Source organism: Manis javanica, chromosome 4, assembly GCF_040802235.1.
Source record: "Manis javanica isolate MJ-LG chromosome 4, MJ_LKY, whole genome shotgun sequence".
Classification (NCBI taxonomy): Eukaryota; Metazoa; Chordata; class Mammalia; order Pholidota; family Manidae; genus Manis; species Manis javanica.
The window spans coordinates 128,462,659-128,485,207 of NC_133159.1; the positions used below are offsets into that span (position 1 = coordinate 128,462,659).

The window sequence follows — 22,549 nt, forward strand, 5'->3', positions numbered from 1 at the left end:
ATTTACATTTAGGGTGATTATTGAAAGATATGTACTTATTGCCATTGCAGGCTTTAAGTTTGTGGTTACCGAAGGTTCAAGGTTAGCTTCTTTACTATCTTACTGTCTAAGTTAACTCGCTTATTAAGCTATTATAAACACTGTCTGATGATTCTTTATTTCTCTCCCTTCTTATTCCTCCTCCTCCATTCTTCATATGTTGGGTGTTTTGTTCTGTGCTCTTCCTGGAGTGTTCCCATCTAGAGCAGTCCCTCTAAGATACCCTGTAGAGGTGGTTTGTGGGAAGCAAATTCCCTCAACTTTTGCTTGTCTGGGAATTGTTTAATCCCTCCTTCATATTTAAATGATAATCGTGCTGGATACAGTATTCTTGGTTCAAGGCCCTTCTGTTTCATTGCATTAAATATATCATGCCATTCTCTTCCGGCCTGTAAGGTTTCTGTTGAGAAGTCTGATGATAGCCTGATGGGTTTTCCTTTGTAGGTGAACTTTTTTTTCTCTCTGGCTGCCTTTAATACTCTGTCCTTGTCTTTGATCTTTGCCAGTTTAATTATTATGTGTCTTGGTGTTGCCCTCCTTGGGTCTCTTGTCATGGGAGTTCTGTGTGCTTCTGTGGTCTGAGAGGGCATTTCCTCCCCCAGTTTGCAGAAGTTTTCAGCAATTATTTCTTCAAAGACACTTTCTGTCCCTTTTTCTCTCTCTCTCCTTCTTCTGGCACTCCTATGATGCGAATATTGTTCCGTTTCGATTGGTCACACAGTTCTCTTAATATTCTTTCATTCCTGGAGATCCTTTTACCTCTCTCTGTGTCAGCTTCTCTGCGCTCCTGTTCTCTGATTTCTAGTCCATTAATGGTCTCATGCATCTCATCCATTCTGCTTTGAAGTCCCTCCAGAGATTGTTTTATTTCTGTGTTCTCTCTCCTTAGCTCTTGCATATTTCTCTGCAAGTCCATCAACATGGTTATGACTTTTGTTTTGAATTCTTTTTCAGGAAGATTGGTTAAATCTGTATCTCCAGATTCCTTCTCAGGGGAGGATGTGGAAGATGTTAGGGTTAGTCTGCTCTGGATCAGATTTTTCTGCCTTTTCGTATTGATAGATGCAATGGTATGCTGTTGACTCATCTGTCAGCTGGAAGAACCAAGACCCTTTCCACTTGCTCCTGGCCTTTCTTTACTGGGACAACGGCGACCCCTAGTGGCTTGTGTTGGGCAGTTGCACGTAGACTGGGTCTCTGTTTCTTGCCCGGCCGCTATGGAGGAAATTCCCTTGCTGTGGGCGTTGCCAGCCTCACGCTGCTGCTCTGTTATGGTCAGGCGCCGGAGGGGGAATGGACTGGGGGCTGTTTTTTGCCACAAGGGGTCTTAGAGCTGCTGCCCAGGGGGTTAGGGTGCCTGGAGTTCCCCAGGATTCCCTGCTGGTGAGCTAAGTTTCCCAGGACGCTTCCGTCCAGCTGTGGGGTCCCTGCCCCTTTAAGACGTTCAAAAAGCACTCGCTTTTTTTTGTCCTGGGTGTGCTGGCTGCAGGGACCTGCTCACAGGTCTTACTGTCCTGTTTCCCTAGTTTCCAGCACCCCATGCACTCTGTGTCTGCACTCTGGTCCGGATGGCTAGGGCTGGGTGTTTAGCAGTCCTGGGCTCTCTCTCCCTCCCCGCTCTGACTCCTTTGCTCCCGCCGGGAGCTGGGGTGAGGGGCGCTCGGGTCCCGCCCGGCCAGGGCTTGTACCTTACCCTCTTCGCCAGGTGTTGGGTTCTCGCCGGTGTGGATGTAGTCTGGCTGTTGTTCTGTATCTTCTGGTCTCTCTTTTAGGGATAGTTGTATTTGTTGTATTTTCAAAAATATATATGTGTTCGGGAGGAGATTCCCACTGTCCTACTCACGCCACCATCTTGGCTCCATCCCCTGTAATAGCATTTATGTGAGTTAAGTTAAACTCTTAGATAGTAAGGAAGTTACCCTTGAACCTTTGGAAACCCCGAATCTAAAGCCTGCAATGGCAATAAGTACATATCTATTGATAATCACCCTAAATGTAAGTGGTCTGAATGCAGCAATCGAAAGACATAGAGTCACTAAAATAGACTCCAAAACAAAGAAGGTCACAAGAGACAAAGAAGGACATACATAATAATAAAGCAGTAAATCCCACAAGAAGATAAAGCCATTGTAAATGTCTATGCATCCAACACAGGAGCACCTACATTTGTGAAACAAATACTAACAGAATTAAAAGGGGAAATAGAATGCAATGCATTCATTCTAGGAGACTTCAACACTCCACTCACTCCAAAGAACCGATCAACCAGACAGAAAATAACTAAAGAGACAGAGTCACTGAACAGCACATTAGAACAGGTGGACCTCACAGACATCTACAGAACTCTGCACCCAAAAGCAGCAGAATACACATTATTCTCAAGTGCACATGGAACATTTTCAAGAATAGAACATATCCTAGGCCACAAAAAGACCCTCGGTAAATTCAAAAAGATTGAAATTGTCCCAACTGGTTTCTCAGATCACAAAGGTATGAAACTAGAATTATGCAAAGAAAATGAAAAAGCCCACAAACACATGGAGGCTTCACAACATGCTCCTAAATAACCAATGGATCAATGACCAAATAAAAACAGAGATTGAGCAATACATGGAGACAAATGACAACAATAATTCAACACCGCAAAATCTGTGGGATGCAGTGAAGGCCATGCTAAGAGGAAAGTATATTGCAATACAGGTCTCCCTCAGGAAAGAAAAACAATCCCATATGAGCAGTCTAAACTCACAATTAACGAAACTAGGAAAAGAAGAACAATTGAGGCCCAAAGTCAGTAGAAGGAGGCACATAATAAAGATGAGCAGAAATAAATAAAAATGAGAAGAATAAAACAATAGAAAGAATCAATGAAAGCAAGAGCTGGTTCTTCAAGAAAATAAACAAAATAGATAAACCCCTAGCCATACTCATCAAGAAAAAAAAAGAGTCTACACACATAAACAGAATCAGAAATGAGAAAGGAAAAGACATTACAGACACCACAGAAATACAAAGAATTATTAGAGAATACTATAAAAAATTATATGCTTACAAACTGGATAACCTAGAAGAAATGGACAACTTTCTAGAAAAATAGAACCTTCCAAGGCTGACCCACAAAGAAAGAGAAAATCTGAACAGACCAATTACCAGCAACAAAATTGAAGTGGTAATCAAAAAACTACCTAAGAATAAAACCCCTGGACCAAATGGCTTCACCACTGAATTTCATGAAACATTCAGTGAAGACCTAATACCCATCCTCCTCAAAGTTTTCCAAAAAGTAGAAGAGGGAATACTTCCAAACTCATTCTATGAGGCCAGCATCACTCTAATACCAAAACCAGGCAAACACACCACAAAAAAAGAAAATTACAGACCAATATCCCTGATGAACATAGATGTAAAAATACTCAACAGAATATTAGCAAACCAAATTCAGAAATATATCAAAAAATCATCCACGAAGATCAAGTATTAATTCCAAGGATGCAAGGATGGTACAATGTGAGAAAAATCCATCAACATCATCCACTACATCAACAAAAAGGATAAAAACCACATGATCATCTCCATAGAGGCCAAAAAAGCATTTAACAAAATTCAACATCCATTCATGATAAAAACTCTCAACAAAGTGGGTATAAAGGGCAAGTACCTCAACATAATAAAGGGTATGTATGACAAACCCACAACCAACATCCTACTTAACAGCGAGAAGCTAAAAGGTTTTCCTTTAAGATCAGGAACAAGACAGGATGCCCACTCTTTCCACTTTCATTCAGCATAGTTCTGGAGGTCCTCGCCACAGCAATTAGATAACATAAATAAAGGGCATCCAGATTGGTAAAGAGGAAGTTAAACTGTCACTGTTTGTAGATGACATGATATTATACATAAAAAACCCTAAGGAATCTACTCCAAAACTACTAGATCTAATGTCTGAATTCAGCAAAGTTGCAGGATACAAATTAATGCACAGAAATGTGTTGCATTCATACACTAATGATGAACTAGCAGAAAGAGAAATCAGATAAACAATTCCATTCACAACTGCATCAAAAAGAATAAAATACCTAGGAATAAACCTAACCAAGGAAGTGAGAGACCTGTACTCTGAAAACTACAAAACACTCATGAGAGAAATTAAAGAAGATACCAATAAATGGAAACACATCCTGTGCTCATGGATAGGAAGAATTAATGTTGTTAAATTGGCCATCCTGCCTAAAGCAATCTACAGATTCAATGCAATTCCTATCAAAATACCAACAACTTCTTCAATGAACTAGAGAAAATAGTTCTAAAATTCATATGGAACCACAAAAGACCCCAAATAACCAAAGTAATCCTGATAAGGAAGAATAAAGCTGGGGGGATTATGCTCCCCAACTTCAAACTCTACTACAAAGCCACAGTAATCACGACAATTTGGTACTGGCATAAGAACAGACCCATAGACCAATGGAACAGACTAGAGAGCCCAGATATAATTTATGGTCAATTAATATATAATAAAGGAGCCATGCATATATGATGGGAAAATGGGACATCTTCAACAACTGGTGTTGGCAAAACTGGACAGCTACATGCAAGAGAATGAAATTGGATTATTGTCTAACCCCATACACAAAAGTAAATTCAAAATGGATCAAAGACCTGAATGTAAGTCATGAAACCATAAAACTCTTTGAAGAAAACATAGGGAAAAATCTCCTGAATATAAACATGAGCAACTTCTTCCTGAATGCCCCTCCTCAAGCAAGGGAAACAAAAGCAAAAATGAACACATGGGACTACATCAAGCTAAAAAGCTTCTGTACGGCAAAGGAAACCATCAACAGAACAAAAAGGCATCATACAGTACGAGAGAATATATTTGTAAACAACATATCTGACAAGGGGTCAACACCCAAAATATATAAAGAATTCACACACCTCAACAACCACAAAGCAAATAACCTGGTTAAAAAATGGGCGGAGGATATGAAGAGACAATTCTCCAAAGAAGAAATTCAGATGGCCAACAGACACATGAAAAAATGCTCCACATCACTAATTATCAGGGAAATGCAAATAAAAACCACAATGAGATATCACCTCACTCCAGTTAGGATGGTCAGCATCAAAAAGACTAGGAACAACAAATGCTGGCAAGGATGCAGAGAAAAGGGAACCCTCCTACACTGCTGGTGGGTATGTAAGCTAGTTCAACCATCGTGGGAAGCAATACGGAGTTTCCTCCAAAAACTAAAAATAGAAATACCATTTGACCCAGGAATCCCACTCCTAGGAATTTACCCAAAGAATACAAGTTCTCAGATTCAAAAAGACATATGCACCCCTATGTTTATAACAGCACTATTTACAATAACCAAGATATGGAAGCAACCTAAGTGTCCATCAGTAGATGAATGGATAAAGAAGAGGTGGTACATATACACAATGGAATACTATTCAGCTGTATGTAAGAAAGAAACAAATCCTACCATTTGAAACAGCATGGATGGGGCTGGAGCATATTATGCTCAGTGAAATAAGCCAGGCGGAGAAAGACAAGTGCCAAATGATTTCCCTCATTTGTGGAGTTTAATGAAGCAAAACTGAAGGAACAAAACAACAGCAGACTCACAGACTCCAAGAAGGGAGTAGTGGTTACCAAAGGGGAGGGGTGGGGGAGGGAGGGAGAAGGGGATTGAGGGGTATTATGTTTAGTACACACAGTGTGAGGGGTCACAGAGAAGACAGTGTAGCACAGAGAAGGCAAATAGCAAATCTGTGGCATCTTACTACACTGATGGACAGTGACTGCAATGGGGTGGGGACTTGATAATATGGGTGAATGTACTAACCACATTGTTTTTCATGTGAAACATTCATAAGAGTGTATATCAATAATGCCTTAATAAAAAATTTAGGAGCACTAGGATTTTGGTCCATGTACAGATTTGAAAAACATAAAAATCTCATATATGTCCAGTCTCCTGATAGTGTCCCCTAGAAGGACCAGTTAAGCATTCTGATACTAGATGATATCATTCCTCACAAAAAATCTGTTGGTGGTAGTTTCATGAGATAGATGATTACAAACTGCATTTTCCTTCTCTTAAACTGTAAATAGGCTCTTACAGAATGTAGTCCTGTGGAGCTTATCTAATTCCTCACTGTGCAAATAAGTTTATACAGCTTAAAAAATTATTAGTGTGAAATACTTTTAATTCTTGTTAAGGTACTGGGCAACAAGGTAATGAACTATAGTGCCCACCATTTGAAACAGCATTGATGGAGCTGGAGGATATTATACTCAGTGAAATAAGCCAGGCGGAGAAAGACAAGTGCCAGATGATCCAGGCTTTCCTGACACCCTTAAATAGAAGAGTTTCTAGCAGGAGGAGAAACAGCTATTCTTTACCCAGACACCGTGGGCTGTGAGGGCACTTGGAGGTTTTAGTAGTGATGTTTGGTCTCATTTCAAGGAGCTGGTAGAATCTCATCTTTTCATTTTCTGCCTTTCCCTGAGTCCTGCTCTAACCATTTTCAACAAGAAAATGTTTAAAAATCGAGGTTTTTATAGGTCTTGATTTGTTAGTGAAACCATATATTACTAGTGTGGTCCAAATCACTTAATGAAGTTCCCAAAATGTCTCCCTTTTACCCACAAGGTAATTTTTGCCCATTGGTAGAAGCTAACCTAGAGTTTAAATTTTTGAATAAAAAAGAACTAGAAGTCCAAAGCATTATGTTTTAAAAATCTGAATGTTTAGCTTTGGATTACCCTTATTAAAACCAAATTTGAAAATCGGATACATTATGATTATAATTTTTATTATTTTTAAAAACAGTGCTTGCTTGGGGTCATGCTCTGAGACACCCTCCCACTGTATCAGGCAGCATTCTTGCAGGCTGAAGACCTGCTAGAGCCATGCAGCCGAGTCCCCGCAGTGCAAACCTCTTCTTTTGTTGTGGGGGTGACTTGTTCTTTCTTGTGGGTGATTTTGTGTTCATTCAGCCAATACCAAGTAGCAACTGTGTGCCAGGCACCACGTTCAGGCAACAACACTAGGGCGTTTGGTGGGGGAGGCAGAAGAAACAGTCTGAGCCGGTGGTCAGAGGGGTCCCAAGGCAGCAGGGCACACCTCTCAGAGCCCTGTGTGTTAGATGCTGGAGAACTGTCCCCAGGGAAGCTCATTCCAGTAGGTAACAGTGGAAGTCGTCCCAGGAATGAGCCTTGGTAGTTTGAAGCCCAGAGGAAGGAGTGGCTCGTTTCATCTGGAGGCGGGTGGAAACCAGAACCTAAGAAGAGGTAGGTGGGTAAAGGAATGGGGAATTAAAAGCCATCAAGTATTTCCAGGATGGCTGTTGGTGGGGGTGGGCATTCCAAGCAGAGAGGAAAGGATGGGGACTTGAGGGCCTCATGTCTTTGAGAAAATGCAGCTAGTCTGTACAGTTGGAGCTTAGGTGTGGGAGAAAGTGGCTCGGGAGATGCCTTCATGAAGCACTGGAATGTGTTCAAGCGCCTCTCAGTTCTGTGAGGCAGGTCACATTGGCCCCTTTTCACAAAGGAAGGAACTGAGGCTTGGACCAATTGAGTAACTGACCGCAGTTCACACAGCTTGGGAGGGGGAGGCATTCCTGACTGTCTGGGTTGAGTTCACCACTGTGCTGTACTTCTGGGCTGAGTTATTTGAGCCAGATCCTACAAGCTGTAGGAGAAATTGAAGGCTTATAATTCAGGAATAACTTGTTTAGTTTTGTCTTTTAGATATACCTGTTAGTCATGGCACAGGAGCCAAGGGCACACCAGTGTGGGGAATGAGGAGAGGGTGATGTGGGGGAGAGGGGCTGGAGGAGGGCCAGTTTGGAGGTCATTGCGGAATCCAGGTGGGAGGTCAGAGCCCCAACCCGGGCGGTGGAGAGGAGGGGCGGGTTCTGTAGCTTGGCTTGACTGGGTGTGAGAGATGGTGAGGCTCCCTCTTGCTTCTGGCTTGAATAACGATGCACACATCTGCACAGGAAATAGGAAGGCGCAGGACGGAGGGTGGGAATGGCGAAAGTACTCCTGTTGTGGATATTGGTCTTCCGTCCCTCCTGCTTCTGGCCACTCCTCTTCGCCCTTCCTTAGCTAGCTCTCCTCCTCTGCCCAGCTCTGGGGGCTTGGTCCCAGGCCCTCATCTCTTCATTCATTCCTCCGGGCCCATAACTTTAAATATCGTCTGTAAGCTGACAACTGCCAGATTTATTTAGCTTCTAGTTCAGACCTCTCTTCTGAACAGAGCAGCAGACTAGAATATCGGCTGCCCACTTGACGTCTCAACCATACCTAAGGGTCTCACAGGTACCCAAATTCACAGAGAGTCTGCTTCCTACCTCCCCACCAGAAAACCCGCTTCTCCCCCATCTAACCACTGGCACGCTAGCCACTCAGCTGCTTAAGCCAAAAACCTAGGAGTTATTTGTCATGTCCCTCTGCCTCACTTTCATCTCAGGTTAATCACTGAAAGCAAGTCAGTTCTCCCACCAAAATGTCTTCCATCTTCCTTCTTTCCATCTCCTCTGCGATCTCACTCATTCAGGCTACTGACACCTCTCACAGAGCCTGAACCACTACAGTGGTCACCGTCTGGTCTCCCTGCCCCTCACCATCCCGGAGGCAGCAGCCAGCAGGGTAGCCATGTCTTCTGACTCAGCACTACGTTGACATGAGGTGTTTTCACATGTTCCTGCCCCTGGACCTTCACACGTGCTGCTCCCACTGTCCGGAATGGTCTCTCCACTGGCTCATTCTTACCCTTCAGGCATTTATTATAATTCCTCCAGGGAGATCTCTAGCCACCCATCTCTCTCACAGCATCTTATTCTTTTTTTCCAATGCATTTCTCACTATTTATAATTGTAGATGTATTAAATGTTTGCTTCATTTACTCATTACCATATATGTATCAACCTCTTATATGCCAGACATCATGCAAGGTGCAAGGGAGGCAGTGCTGAGTAAAAGCAGACATGATGGACACCGAACAAGAATTTGTGGGAGGCAGAGGTACCTTTGTGACTTCTGGGTACAGAGGAGAACAAAGATGTTTGGTGAGTGGGGTGGGTAGTCAGATGTAGCTAACAACACAAATGAGAGAATCCCCAGGAGGAGAACATGGCTTGAGAAAAGCAGAAGGTCAAGAAGTGATGCCTGTGCACATTAATCTTGTCTCATTCTTGAAAGGATTTCAGGTGAGTTGACTTTGGACTCCTAGTGAGTGCTGTGATGTGCCAGAAAAGTGGAAGAGAAGTCATCAACGAGACAAGTAGTTAGAGAGGGAATGGAAGTACAGGAGAAGATGAGGTTCATAAAGGAAGCCAGGATTGAAGAGAGTTTTAGATCCTACTGTGGTCTCAGCAGGCAAGTGTGCCAGAGTTGGGTAGAAGTCAATTTGGAGGTGCCTGCTGTTGACCTGTCGTTGCTGAAGTAGTGTCAGACCCAGGAGGACTGTGGGCTGGAAGCCAGGTAGCACAGTGGGAGCCTAGGGGGAAAAGATGAGGAGCGGCAAGCGCGTGAGCTACTCTAGAAAGAAGCTTGGCCCTGAGGATGCAGAGAAGTGGGCAGGCACAGGTTAAGGGAAGTTCATTGTTCTATGGTGCATGCAGGCTGGGGTTTGGTGCTGTTCTCATCTGGAGCAAGTGAAGAGAGACAGGGTGAAGATGCACAAAAGCGTGGTGGTCTCTGCAGTGAATGGTAGACAGACAAGCAAAACAGGCATAGCTTTGGCCTCAACCCTTAGGGGAAATTGTGGCATAGTGTGCATGCCTGGACCTGCAAATTAATCCAATTTTTTCCACCCTTCCCAACTTCCATTTAAGACCTGTATAGCCAACAGTTAACCTTACCTCCTGGGGTCATGGTTTTCTCTTAAGTAAAAACCACATTGGAAATTAAGACTTGGATGAGGTCTTGCTCAGAAAGCACTTCACACAGTGTCAAGGCCCCACTGCCTTCTGTCCCAGAGGACAAAAGAAAGAAGTGGAGGGCCTATTAGGATTGAAGGCATTAATAGGGGTAGTTCAGCTGATATTTTGGTTGTTTTTAAGATAGTTCAGTAATGTGTTTCATTCATTTAACAATGTTTTTAAACAAGAGCATATTACACACCAGATGTATAGCTGGTGGCTGGTGCACTTGTGTTTATAATCCCATCGTTAGAAGTGTTAGGTCTCTGTAGATAACGTAAAATGTCAGCTGCCTTAGTAGGAGATACATCTGAGACGTTTAACCAGTATTAAACTTAGGCACTGATTGTTTTTAGGAGGCTCCTTCCTATTTTGTGTTCTTACCCTTGAATAAGTGTTATTCATGCTTTGAGGAGAGAATTAAAGTTTACTCATTCCTAAAAATACTCAACTGATATAATCTCATCTTCTGGCATTTGTTCCTGAAATTCTTGAATGACTTTTTTTTACTGAAAATCTAATGACTAATGAGAGAATGCTCTGTTCCCTAATAATCCCTGAGCATATTCACTAAGTGGATTTGCTTTATACAATCATATCTTTTTATATATTTTTATGTATATTCTTAAAGCCATTTCCTATTTTGAGACGTCACAGTATCAGCTTGTGTATCAATAATGCCAGCCAATGATCTCTCATTTACCAAATAATTGTATACATAAAAGGCATAGTGTTCTCAAAGACAGTGAATTCTTGAAACTAGCGCAGCAGAAGACATCTGCTGGTATGTGGTCTGAGGCTGTCAAAGCACTACAATATCCTGCCATAGAAGTGTGTGGCTGTTAGCTCCACGGCTTGTGCAGTGTCTAAATATGCTGACTGCCTTATCTATATAGCATCTCTTATCATTTGTTCCACAAAGCTTGTGCTGCTGCACTATCACTGTGTCTTTTCTTACCTTGCAAAAGAGTTGGATTTGACTTAATTTCCTCTTCTTTTTTCTTTTCCCCAGTGGACCGTATTGTGGGTCTGGATCAAGTTACTGGCATGACCGAGACAGCTTTTGGCTCTGCATATAAAACCAAAAAGGGCATGTTCCGCACTGTTGGGCAGCTCTACAAAGAATCTCTCACCAAGCTGATGGCAACTCTCCGCAACACCAACCCTAACTTTGTTCGCTGCATCATTCCAAATCACGAGAAGCGGGTATGTGTCAAGTAGAGCACGTGCTGCTCTTTAAAACTGGTCTCTGTCAGGTTGCAACACTGAAAGTCTAAAACTATCATTTGCTTGATTAGGCTGGAAAACTGGACCCACATCTAGTGCTAGATCAGCTTCGCTGTAATGGTGTCCTGGAAGGGATCCGAATCTGCCGCCAGGGCTTCCCCAATCGGATAGTTTTCCAGGAATTCAGACAGAGGTACTGCACACTTTTACCTTTTCCCCTATCTATCAGAACTTACCTTACTGTGCACCCAAATGGTAAGGTAATGACAGAAATGTTTGTCCTTATTCCCTGGATAGTTTGAGTTTTCTTTTTATTTAGGAAAGAAATAATCATCGTTACCTTTTTTATTGATCAAGACTAGAGAGGGCCTTCTCAGTAAAGGTAATGTGCTGTAACTGCTGTGGCTGCTTCAGAGACTGTCCACTGTCTCCAGGGCCCTGAGGTCAGTTATGAGATAAACATTTAAAGCTGAGAGCTTACAGTTCACCCAGTTAGACAGTTCTGCCTGTGATTTCAATTATTTTTTAAAAATATGAGCAATATGTGTTCCTCTTAGGAACATTTGAAAATATGAGAGAAGTAAAAAGTAAATAAAAATCATTCAGGAATGACTCTTGAAAGCATTTTGGGATATTTCTTTCCATCTTCTTCTAATGACTGTGTCTGTGTACGTGTGTTCATGTGCATATGTATGTACTTCTTTCAGTGTGTGTGTGCTGTGCACTTAAGTCCCTTTACTAATATAGAGTAGAGAATAGAGATTGAAAAAGAAGGAGTAAGAAAAAAGTAAAATGGAGAAGATCAAGAAATGGACATGATGGGAATAGTTATTTTTTAAATATATTGTGTAAGTTTCTTTAATAGTTTGCTTTTTTCCCTTTTTCTCCTGGAAATCAGATTTTCAAGTATGACAGCATTTATTGTTCCATAAAATAAACAAGACTGCAGGTCAGAGAATTTCCCATCCACTGTTCCAGTTGGAATCCAGTTGAGAAACTAGTCCAGTTTTTATTGGTTTGGGGGGAAGCGCTTATTATGGCCCCATTGTACAATAAACAATCTAGTAGATTGTCACTCTGTATTGATAGGAGTATAATTGTCATCCAGAATGCAAAGTTGATCAAGATAGCCCTGATTTGTCCTTTTATATAGCCACCGTCTTTTGCCTAAGATTTATTGTTATTGAAACAACCTGGATCAAGTGCACAGACCGTAAGTGTGCAGCTCGGTAAACATATATACACCCAGAGCTGTGCTGTTTTGAATGTGACCCCAATGCATTCCACTGTCCTAAAGAAAGGCCTCTGAGCATTGCTCTTAGAGCCTTTTCTGTTAACTCACAGATGCTCATGAATCAGCACCCCAAGACCCAGATTCTCCTTGCTTCTTAAAAAGGTGAACATCTTGGGGAAAATAAAGAAAAACAATATATTTTAAAACACTTCTTAAACCTAATCTCTGACCTGGGGGGATTAACCTCATATTCATTTTGCTTCTTATTTTATGAAATAGAAACTAAATCTGCAGAAAATCCCCACTATCACCTGGTCATTTCTTTACGCTTAATTTGACATGATTGCCTATCATGTTATTGCTTCTTAAAGAAAGCAGAACTCAGTAGGTAAACATCTTCACAAAATTTTACGGAAGATTTTTTTGGCTGCGTTTCTTACAGATATGAGATCCTAACTCCAAATGCTATTCCTAAAGGTTTTATGGATGGCAAACAGGCTTGTGAACGAATGGTAAGCTTTTCTTGATTTTTCTTGTTTGTGGACTACTGAGATAATCTTTCCTGCAGCAAAAAATAAAGTACTCTTTCTCTCTCTTAGATCCGGGCTTTAGAGTTGGACCCAAACTTGTATAGAATTGGACAGAGCAAGATATTTTTCAGAGCTGGAGTTTTGGCACACTTAGAAGAAGAAAGAGATTTAAAAATTACCGATATCATTATCTTCTTCCAGGCTGTTTGCCGAGGTTACCTAGCCAGAAAGTAAGTGGTTGTCATGAATGAAACGCTTACTCAGTGTGTGCCTGTGCTGGCTTTGTGTTTTCTGCTAGAGATGCAAGTGTGTGTGAGACATTAAAGTCCCTGTCCCATGGAGACTGTTTCCCTGTGGAAGAGGTAGGCACGTGACCAGATGAACATTCTAAATAAGGGCATGTTGCAGTAAGAAAACAAACAAGGGGCAGAGAGAGAGAAAAGCTTCGGAGTATTGCTTCATTGTGGGTCCCCAGGGAGGCTTCTCTGAAGCTTAAACCTCAAGGACAAGAGGGTGCTGGCCCTGTGAGAGGGGGGCAAGAAGTTTCCAGTGAGGGAACTGTAGCAGCAGTTCATGGTATCATTTGAGAAAGTGAAACAAACAGGCCAGTGTATCTGGAGCATGGTGAGTGAGGGGGAGAAAGGCGGAGAAGCACCTCAAGAAATGGGCACGTGGCCTGTGTTCAAAGTGCAGTGGGATGACATTGGGAGTAATGTATATTTTCAAGGTCGCCTGGCTGCCATGGGCAGAGTGGGCTGGAGGTGGGGCTAGAGCGGAGCCTTGGGGCCCATTGGGAAGCTGTGGCAGCAGTTCAGCAGCAGACAGTGCCTGGGCCCAAAGTGGTGATGCAGATTGATGGTGGTTGTTGGATTTGAGGTAGAATCAAAAGGACTCAGAACTGGTTCGGATCTAGAGGAAATGATGGTGTTTTCTTTACTTCTTCCGGCAGAAGACTTAGGACTTAGGCTGTGGAATTGAGAGAAGTTCAAAAGTGATCTAGTTTGTCATCCAGACAGTTTTGACAAACAGAATGAATCCTGCCCCAGAGGTTTAATGTCCTGCATACTGTCCTCTGGGCAGGAGGGTTTGGAGAGCAGCTCTGGTTGAGGGGCAGTCTGCTTGCCCAGGTGCTGGTCAAGAGTGTTTTCAGCTGAATGAGGTGGAGTCACTGTTTGTGTGTCTCTGCCTGTACATAAAATAGAATACTGAGCAGAAAGGGTGGCATGGAGAGTCGGAGAGGAAGGTATGACATCCTCCATGATTTCTCCTAGGAAACATTTGGCAAGAAGGAGGAAAAGAGTTGGATTTTTATGCATTATTGCTTAAAGCATGCCTAAATAATAAAGTGAACCTGTTAAAGCCAACGCCATTGTCACTGTATCCATTGGACCAGAGGATGCCTGAGGGAAACAAGGTGTGAGCTCAGCCATACACTATCTTAACTTCCCAGAGTTAGTAAAAATGTTACAACTGGCAGAGACACACACCTGCCAAAAGTGCATGAGATGAAGTTGTGAGAGTGTGTGCTTTTTCACTGAAGCCTAAACCCTGCAAACTTTGCTTCAAGATCAGTCATCAATAACAAAGATTATATGCTCACATGATCTCACTTAAGGACTTAAAACCAACACATCTATGTGATCTGCTATATAAGCCAGCATGTCTGTGTCTTTTTACCTAAATATTTTAGTCACATTGTGCATCTGGTGGGATGGGACTTTAAAAATCAGCATAAATTGATAAAAGAAGACATCCTGTTCAAGGAAGCAGATGATAACTTGGGAAAAGGCAGAGTATGCTTATAGTAGTCAGATCCATAAACTTGAGGTGAAGGCACCCTGGAGGACTTGGGATAAGAATTAAAAAGAGGGAAGAAATGAAAGTGACTTTGAATTCTTCGGCTTCCCGGACCCTTGAAGATGGGAGGCTGCTTCAGATGCAGGTCACAGAACCACCCAGTGTGATGGCTGGGCCGGTGCCTGATGCAGAGTAGGGATTCAAATGTCAGTGGACTGGCATGGGGACGGAAAACGAGTTACCTCATTCAACTAAGCCAAGTGAGTGGGCGTGTTCTTGACTTCTTGTTCTGAGATTTTTATCTCCCAGGAGAGCGAGGATGCAACTAGGGCAATGGTTTTAGTAAGAAGATCAGGAGAATTTTTACAGCATTCTTTGAAGAGATTTATAAGAATTGGAAGGCAGATGATTTATAGTTTCAAAAATCACTTCATAGTAGAAACTATTAAAAATAAGGCTTTGCTGAACTTGCGTGGCTGGTAGAAATAAATTAGAAAGAAAGTGGCTTTGTAGGGAGCAATAAGAAAGCCCATTACAGAAGGCTCAAGGAAAATTCTAACCAACAAGGCAGAATTAGTTGATAAAATGGAAATTCTGAGATTCCTGTGAGGAAATACAGAGACAACGCAGTAGAGGGGTGAAAAAAGTGATTTGTGCTCCAAATTGCGATTTCCAGGTCTTAGACACTCCTGCATGAATCCTAATACTGGTCTTTGCTGGAGTGAATGAATAATTCTAAAATTTTTTACCATCTTTTCCATCTCTTTCAATTGCCTCTCCCTCCCAGGAGAACCTATGGCTGCTACTACTGCAAGCAATTATAAAAAGGACTCAAGAGAAAGAATTATGGGTATAGAAGTGCCCAGTTCATGCATTCACTCAGCAAACTTACTTTGAGTAGGGCTTGAGGTCCATCAGTCACTTGATTATATGCTGAGACCAGAAAAATAACTGAGCCATGGTCCTTGCTCCAGAGGAGCTCAGAGCCTGGTTGGGAAGGTAGCCTCAGGGGTAGATAGAGTGCAGCGTAAGAGCTGTGAGCAAGGGACAGAGGAGGCTCCAGGGTCATTCTGGTGCTCTGAAGTCCAGGGGAATGGAATGTTTTCAGTAGTGGGTTGTTCACCGAGGTGTGCAACAGGGGAGGCAAAACAGATTTGGCTGAGGAAAAGCTGCTCACTTCAGAATGTAGGAAGCCCGTTAACAATATCTAAGATGCAGTTGCCGTAAAGTAACAGGTGGGACCCAGGTTGCTGAGTGTCAGGGAGTAAGGTGGTAGGAACACTTGCGGTGGGTCCTGTGAGTGTGATAGTGAGTAGGAAAAGATGAATTGTATACTGTAAGGAATGGCAGGCAGTGAGCTGGGCTTGGGTTTGGGGGTTGTTTCTGAAACGAGGAGAGCTAGGGAGTTTCAGAAAGGGAGCTCTATTCCTGAAGGACAGTGAGAAATTAGAAATACTCAAGTAAAGATGGCTAGGAAGTAGGTCTTGGATCACGTGAAAGGACTGAGGGGCAGCGTGGTGTGGTGGGAAAAGCCTGGATGTGGACTAGGGTTCCCGGGGTGTCTGTGCACCCTATAGAAGAAAGGACTTACTGAGCCCTGACCTCCCTGAGGCTTCATCCGGGCAGAAGAGGCCCGAACACGACAGTCTCCGGGCCCTTCCCAGCCCCAGAATGCTGCACTGCCTTGTGGCCAGGTGGGGGCGAGGCGGGGGAAGGTCACCTTGGACAGCAGTGGAGAGCCGGGTGACGAGGAAGAGGGGAACGTAGCTGAGGAGGGGCTGTAGAGTGCCGGCAAAGGGAGAGAGGAGCCGTGCCTCACGCCGCCTGCGTTGTCTCAGGAAGGCGGGTTATTCATACCCACGAGTGCCCACGCGATGGGGGTGTGGGTAAGCGGCAGGGGGCATGTTCAGGGCAGCGTCTGCGGAGACGCCCGGGGTGGACTGAGCGGCTGGGCTGGTGTGGGCAGAACCTCAAGCCCCCCACTCAGGGGCGCGTTCGCCCGCCCGCCGTCCCTGGCCCAGTAATGTGTGCCGCAGGGGCCCTCATTTTTCTGTACATAGACGCCTTCTTCCTGTTGTCCAGGGCTTTCGCCAAGAAGCAGCAGCAGCTGAGCGCGCTGAAGGTCCTGCAGCGGAACTGCGCCGCGTACCTGAAACTGCGGCACTGGCAGTGGTGGCGCGTCTTCACCAAGGTGGGCCGCGCTCCCCGGCGCGTCTGGTCCCCGAGACCCGTGGGAAGGGGGTGTGGTGATGCGCTCTCGGGTCTCGTCATAGGTGAAGCCGCTCCTGCAAGTTACCCGCCAGGAGGAAGAGCTCCAGGCCAAAGACGAAGAACTGTTGAAGGTGAAGGAGAAGCAGACCAAGGTGGAAGGCGAGCTTGAGGAGATGGAGAGGAAGCACCAACAGGTATGGGCACTGGCCCCCTGGGTGAGCGTGGGTCCCCGACCGGACGCCCACGCTCCGTTGGGCATCGGCAGCTCTACCTACCATGTCGTCTCATTGTATGTGTATCACCACCCCTTTCCAAAGCACAGCCATTTGCAAAGAGCGTAACAGGTACATCATGCCATGCATTTAGGTTCACATTAACCAGAGTCAACCTTGCCTCTTACATTTTTGCCTTGGTCATTCTTTGGACATGCAGATGATTGTATTTGCTCTCAGGCATGTGTTTAATGCCTGTTTTCGATAGACGCCCAGTGTTGTCACCTTCCTGTGACTGCTCATAAGGAAAGCAGGAAAAAGTGAGAAGATGTGATAGTCCCGGGCCACCACCTGCCTCTTCTCCAGTGGCAGTCTTGAATCAGGGTCCCTTTCCTGGGCAGTTACGCTTCAGGGACAAAACAAAGCAGAGACTCAAGAAATGTTTGGAGAAAACAAGAATAGAACTATAGTGTTCAAAGCCAAAAAGATTAACAGTAAAGGGCAAGAATATCACTGGACATCAGAAAGCTTTAGTATCTAATCACCATGAGCTTTACAGTATTTGAATAATATTACCCCACCACCACCATTTTTCTGTCCCTTTGTAAATTACCTTAATAGATGGAGTTCTGAAATAGCATGGATTCAGTTCGTATTATTCAGGATAACTTGAGATAACAAACAACCAGAAATGTTTTCATCTCACTCCCTTTGCTATAGCTGGAGACATATCTGACAGCTTGGCCAGTGGTGGTTTATGTTTTTAACTCTGGGTTTCCGGTGTACATTGGCCACTGCAGTCGTGGTGACTGTCTTGTGTACATCCTGTGGGTAAATCAGAGTGTGGGGCTCTCTGCTGTGATTGCAGCTTCTGGAAGAGAAGAATATCCTTGCAGAGCAACTACAAGCAGAGACGGAGCTCTTTGCTGAAGCAGAAGAGATGAGAGCAAGACTTGCTGCTAAGAAGCAGGAATTAGAAGAGATTCTCCATGACTTGGAATCTAGGGTTGAAGAAGAAGAAGAAAGAAACCAAATCCTCCAAAATGAAAAGAAAAAAATGCAGGCACATATTCAGGTATCTGACAGTTTATATTTAGAATTATATTTTGGGTTTTCCAAGTGGCTCTGTTGAATAAACAGAAGCTATAGATTTGGACTCTTGTATCCCATTGAGAAGCAAAAGAAGTCTAAGTTGTAAGTAACTATCGTTAAAGGATGGCCATCATCCAAAGCACACATGTAATAGATTTTCTTTGAACATAGATTTAATTACTCTGAATAGGAATTGTGTATGTTCTGATGTGGTATCGTGTAATCTACAAGTGATTCAAAGTAATGACATCCCAGGGTCTGTAGCATTCTGTAGGGGACCTAATTTGTTATTTGTGTTATTAATAATTCTACTTGCTCCATACATTAGATACCAAGTGGTTTGGTTCATAAGAAATGCTCAGTATAGACACAGAAGGTATCCAGAAGTCAGAATAAAACACTTCGCCCTTCTTGGTAGTACCTTCTTAGTGAGATACAAGCCACACTCACACGAAGCACAACTACACATGTAGCTGCATATCCAGGCAAATGATGCAGACCAGAGTCCCTCTGCCTGCACCCTAGCGCACAGCTGCCGCCGCCTCCACACCCCCGCCACAGCCTAACACATCCTTGAGTGTCGGGCTTCGGTGCCACCATGGCTTCACGGGCCCAGCAGCAAACTTCCTTCCTTCCATTCCTCTCCTTTAGTCTTTTTCTCACCCCCTAGCTTTTATTTGCAAAGCAGACAATTCAGATGTTTCTCAAATCCACAAAAGGTACATCATTTCTTTGGCAAATACCCTATACAGTAAAGCATCCAGATTCTTTCTATTCGTCAACACAAATAGTTTTCCAGTGTCCCATAATAGGTTAGCAGAATATCATAAAAGCTATAAAAACACGTACTTAACCATCAATTCTAGTTCTAGGACTTTATTCTAAGCATAAATAAATGGAAGCTGTCTCGTTACCTAACAGTAGGAGATGATTAAATCATGGTAATACTATAGTTATAAACAAGCAGATGTTTATTTTCATGGGTATTCATAATACATTAATAAAGATGGTTGCAAAATGGTATACACAATAAGATGTGATTTAACGTATTAATATAACTTATAAATTTATATTTATGATTTTATATGGGAATATGCAGAAGATCTAAAATAACACCAATACTAGTGAGTTCTCCCTGGTGATTTTATCAAACGGTTTTGATTCTCTTTTCTCTTTAAGAGGATGTGCTCATTTTAGTAATACTGTTCCACACACATAGGGGAAAGACACCCAAAGTCATCTCCCAATCTCCCCAGCCTATGTTTTTGATACTCCAGATTTTAATATCTTCACATGAAATGCTTGCTTCACATCAAATAATCTATTTAGAAAACAAATATGTCCTTGTAGGTATATTTTACAACCAACTTTAATTAACAGCAGTTTTTATAGTATGTTCATAGTTCCTCAGTATTATAAATAACATTTTATTAGTAAGTTTTTCATATAAAACACATCTTCGACTATTTCCTGAAATTGCTGGTTTAAAAGAAATGCTCATTTTCAGAGCTTGCTGCACTTTGCCACGTTGGCTTCCAAAGGATTAGCCTAGTTGGAACTTTAACCTGTAGTGGATGTAAATGTTTGTTTCATGTAACCACATTTCTTTTTTTTTTTTAATTCCCATTTTTAAAATCGAAAATTGGTATTTCGTGTTCACGTGCATTCCTTTGGTTGGTGATGTGTGGTGGGATCTTGAGAAAGTGTGGAGACTGTGTGTTTTCCACAGGACCTGGAGGAGCAGCTGGATGAGGAGGAAGGGGCCCGCCAGAAGCTGCAGCTGGAAAAGGTGACGGCAGAGGCCAAAATCAAGAAGATGGAGGAGGAGATTCTGCTTCTTGAGGACCAAAATTCCAAATTTATCAAAGTAAGACTGTTTCCACTACAAAGTTAATTTTAGAGTATTGTAAATGTTTCCATGACAAAGTTGATTTTAAAATATGGTAAATAGTTACGTTGGTGCACTCACTGAAAGTGGCTCAAGGAAACAGGAAATTCTCAAGAAGATTTCAGTTAATTTACTTAATTCCCTAAGTCTCTCCGATATAGCCTTCTAAAGACCGAAACTATTTAATTTCTTAAATCCACCAGATGTGCTTATAATCCTTGCGATGTCTGACTTGCACCTGTCACTCCCCCACAGACGACCGGTCTCCCGTGTGTGCCAGCGTTCATACGTTCAGCACTGTTTGCGAGACTCTGAAGGCCAGGCCTGGGGTCGGCACCAAAATGAGTGAGCCGTCCGCCTTCTGGGGTATACGGTCTGCTGGGGGCAGTGCCAGCATACCAAGCCCCAGTTGTCATTTTGAATGCCTATTCTGAAGCAGTCAGTTTTTTCTATTCAGGAAAAGAAACTCATGGAAGATCGAATTGCTGAGTGTTCCTCTCAGCTGGCTGAAGAGGAAGAAAAAGCAAAAAACTTGGCCAAAATCAGGAATAAGCAAGAAGTGATGATCTCAGATCTAGAAGGTTAGTGTTTGGTGTTAGACTAGGATTTAAGTTAAATTTAAGACTAGGATATGTAAGTGTTTAGATTTTACTTAAATCAAAACATAATAATAATAGACAATGTACATGGTGATGACTAATCAGTTTGGGTTCAATTATTAACACAGACCTATTAGAAGTTATTGTCTAGTCACTAAGTATTCATGGTGGCATGGCACTAAATTATCTTTAAACTTTTACTTTAAATTCAGTCCTGTGGTAAAATACATTGCCCTGTGGTAGACATAGGTGGGATCTAAATTAAGTTTGAGTCATACAGGCCATCAAACTTTGTGTTTAATCTAAAAACCGCATGAAAGTGCCTGGGTTTCACTTCACAGAGGGACTGCCTGCTGACATAAAAAGTGGCAGGGACTTGAGGACTGCTGATGGTCACAGTTTCTCATGCCAGTGGCAAAAGTAATGTCTAGAAATCTAGAAATCCTAGAATTTTTGCAACATGAATCATTGCTTCTGTGAAAGAAATAAGAACAGAGGGTGAAAGTTGGAAAGAGCTTATAAAGTGTGTCCTCTGACCAGCAGCTGGAGACTGGCACATGCATCAGAGGAAGGAGGGAAGAGCAGGGCTCTGCCCAGTCTGTGCAGCCCCTGCAGGACTGTGACCACGCTTCCTTGAGGCATTGCTTTTACAGTAGGGGGAAACGAGTGCTTTCTTAAAAATTATTTAGGGTTTTGTGTCCTTGTAGTGGTTTGGTATAGACAGAGAGAGGCTGCCAGTACAAACTGATCTTCATAAACCGTTTTGCCAACATGGGTTCTTGGGCCCAGGGAGCCCGCACAGCAGCCCTGCCTGCTCCTTTCTCCATTGGACCAGACTGTGCGTTCAGTCTCGTCTTCCCCACTGTTGGTTCCAGTTGCACAGCACAAAGGCCAGCAGGTTACATGGCTGTGAGCAGAGCATTTGAATGGACAGGCCCACTGAAACTAAACAAGGGACCACTGCAGAATTTTAGAGGGGAAGGTGGAAATCTACATAACCCTCTCTGCCCACTCTGTGTTCTCTCCCTCGGGGCTGGGGACCTGCAGTCCTGGTTCAAGCCAGGGACTCCTGATGCCAAGCAGTTACCAACACTGCCCTAGCCTCTGCTCGGCCCCTCTCCCAGCCTGGGCCCTGGGTGGGTGTGACAGGAGAAGGCTCCAGTCACTCGGCTCTGTAATGTGGGCTCACTTCCATGAAGAGACATCCTCTGAATCCACCCAATTTCTTCCTTAAAATATCATCCTCCCACTAATTTATGTTGCGTTCAGTTTGATCTTAATGGGTGTCAGATGAAGATGTGAGCTGTTGGCACAGTGTTACCAAGGCCATGACATGCTTTTAAATGAAATGACTTGTTTTCAGCTTTAGTCAGTTTATATTTCATCCAGTATGTTGAAGAGCTTCTTGCATCTTACCTTAAAGAACGCTTAAAGAAGGAAGAGAAGACTCGCCAGGAACTGGAAAAGGCCAAAAGAAAACTTGACGGTGAAACAACCGACCTGCAGGATCAGATTGCTGAGCTCCAGGCTCAGATCGACGAGCTCAAGGTCCAGCTGGCCAAGAAGGAGGAGGAGCTGCAGGGCGCCCTGGCCAGGTCTGCAGCCCGGGCACCCTGGGCTCAGTGTGTGACTGAGGGCTTTCCTCTCAGCACAGTGCCTCCAGCCTGGGGTCGGGCAAAAGCCCTGGGGGGGTGATGGCTAGCCTCCTCATTGTCAGGTGTGACACAGGACCCTGAAAAACCCAGAAACACATGATTTGTGTCAGAACAGCAACTACCCAT

General features: G+C 43.4%; 1 protein-coding gene across 7 annotated transcripts in view; it reads left to right on the forward strand.

The window, feature by feature from the left end:
• The window catches only part of MYH10 (myosin heavy chain 10), a 162,297-nt gene that overhangs the window by 114,856 nt on the left and 24,892 nt on the right, over positions 1-22,549 (forward strand). For all 7 annotated transcript variants that reach the window (XM_073234837.1, XM_037027111.2, XM_037027112.2 and 4 more), the window contains 10 exons: positions 10,991-11,184; positions 11,277-11,398; positions 12,882-12,951; positions 13,039-13,199; positions 16,849-16,957; positions 17,040-17,171; positions 18,058-18,264; positions 20,011-20,148; positions 20,627-20,750; positions 22,192-22,363. In XM_073234837.1, the coding sequence (XP_073090938.1) occupies positions 10,991-11,184; positions 11,277-11,398; positions 12,882-12,951; positions 13,039-13,199; positions 16,849-16,957; positions 17,040-17,171; positions 18,058-18,264; positions 20,011-20,148; positions 20,627-20,750; positions 22,192-22,363 (1,429 nt within the window). The remainder of the gene's footprint in view (positions 1-10,990; positions 11,185-11,276; positions 11,399-12,881; positions 12,952-13,038; positions 13,200-16,848; positions 16,958-17,039; positions 17,172-18,057; positions 18,265-20,010; positions 20,149-20,626; positions 20,751-22,191; positions 22,364-22,549) is intronic.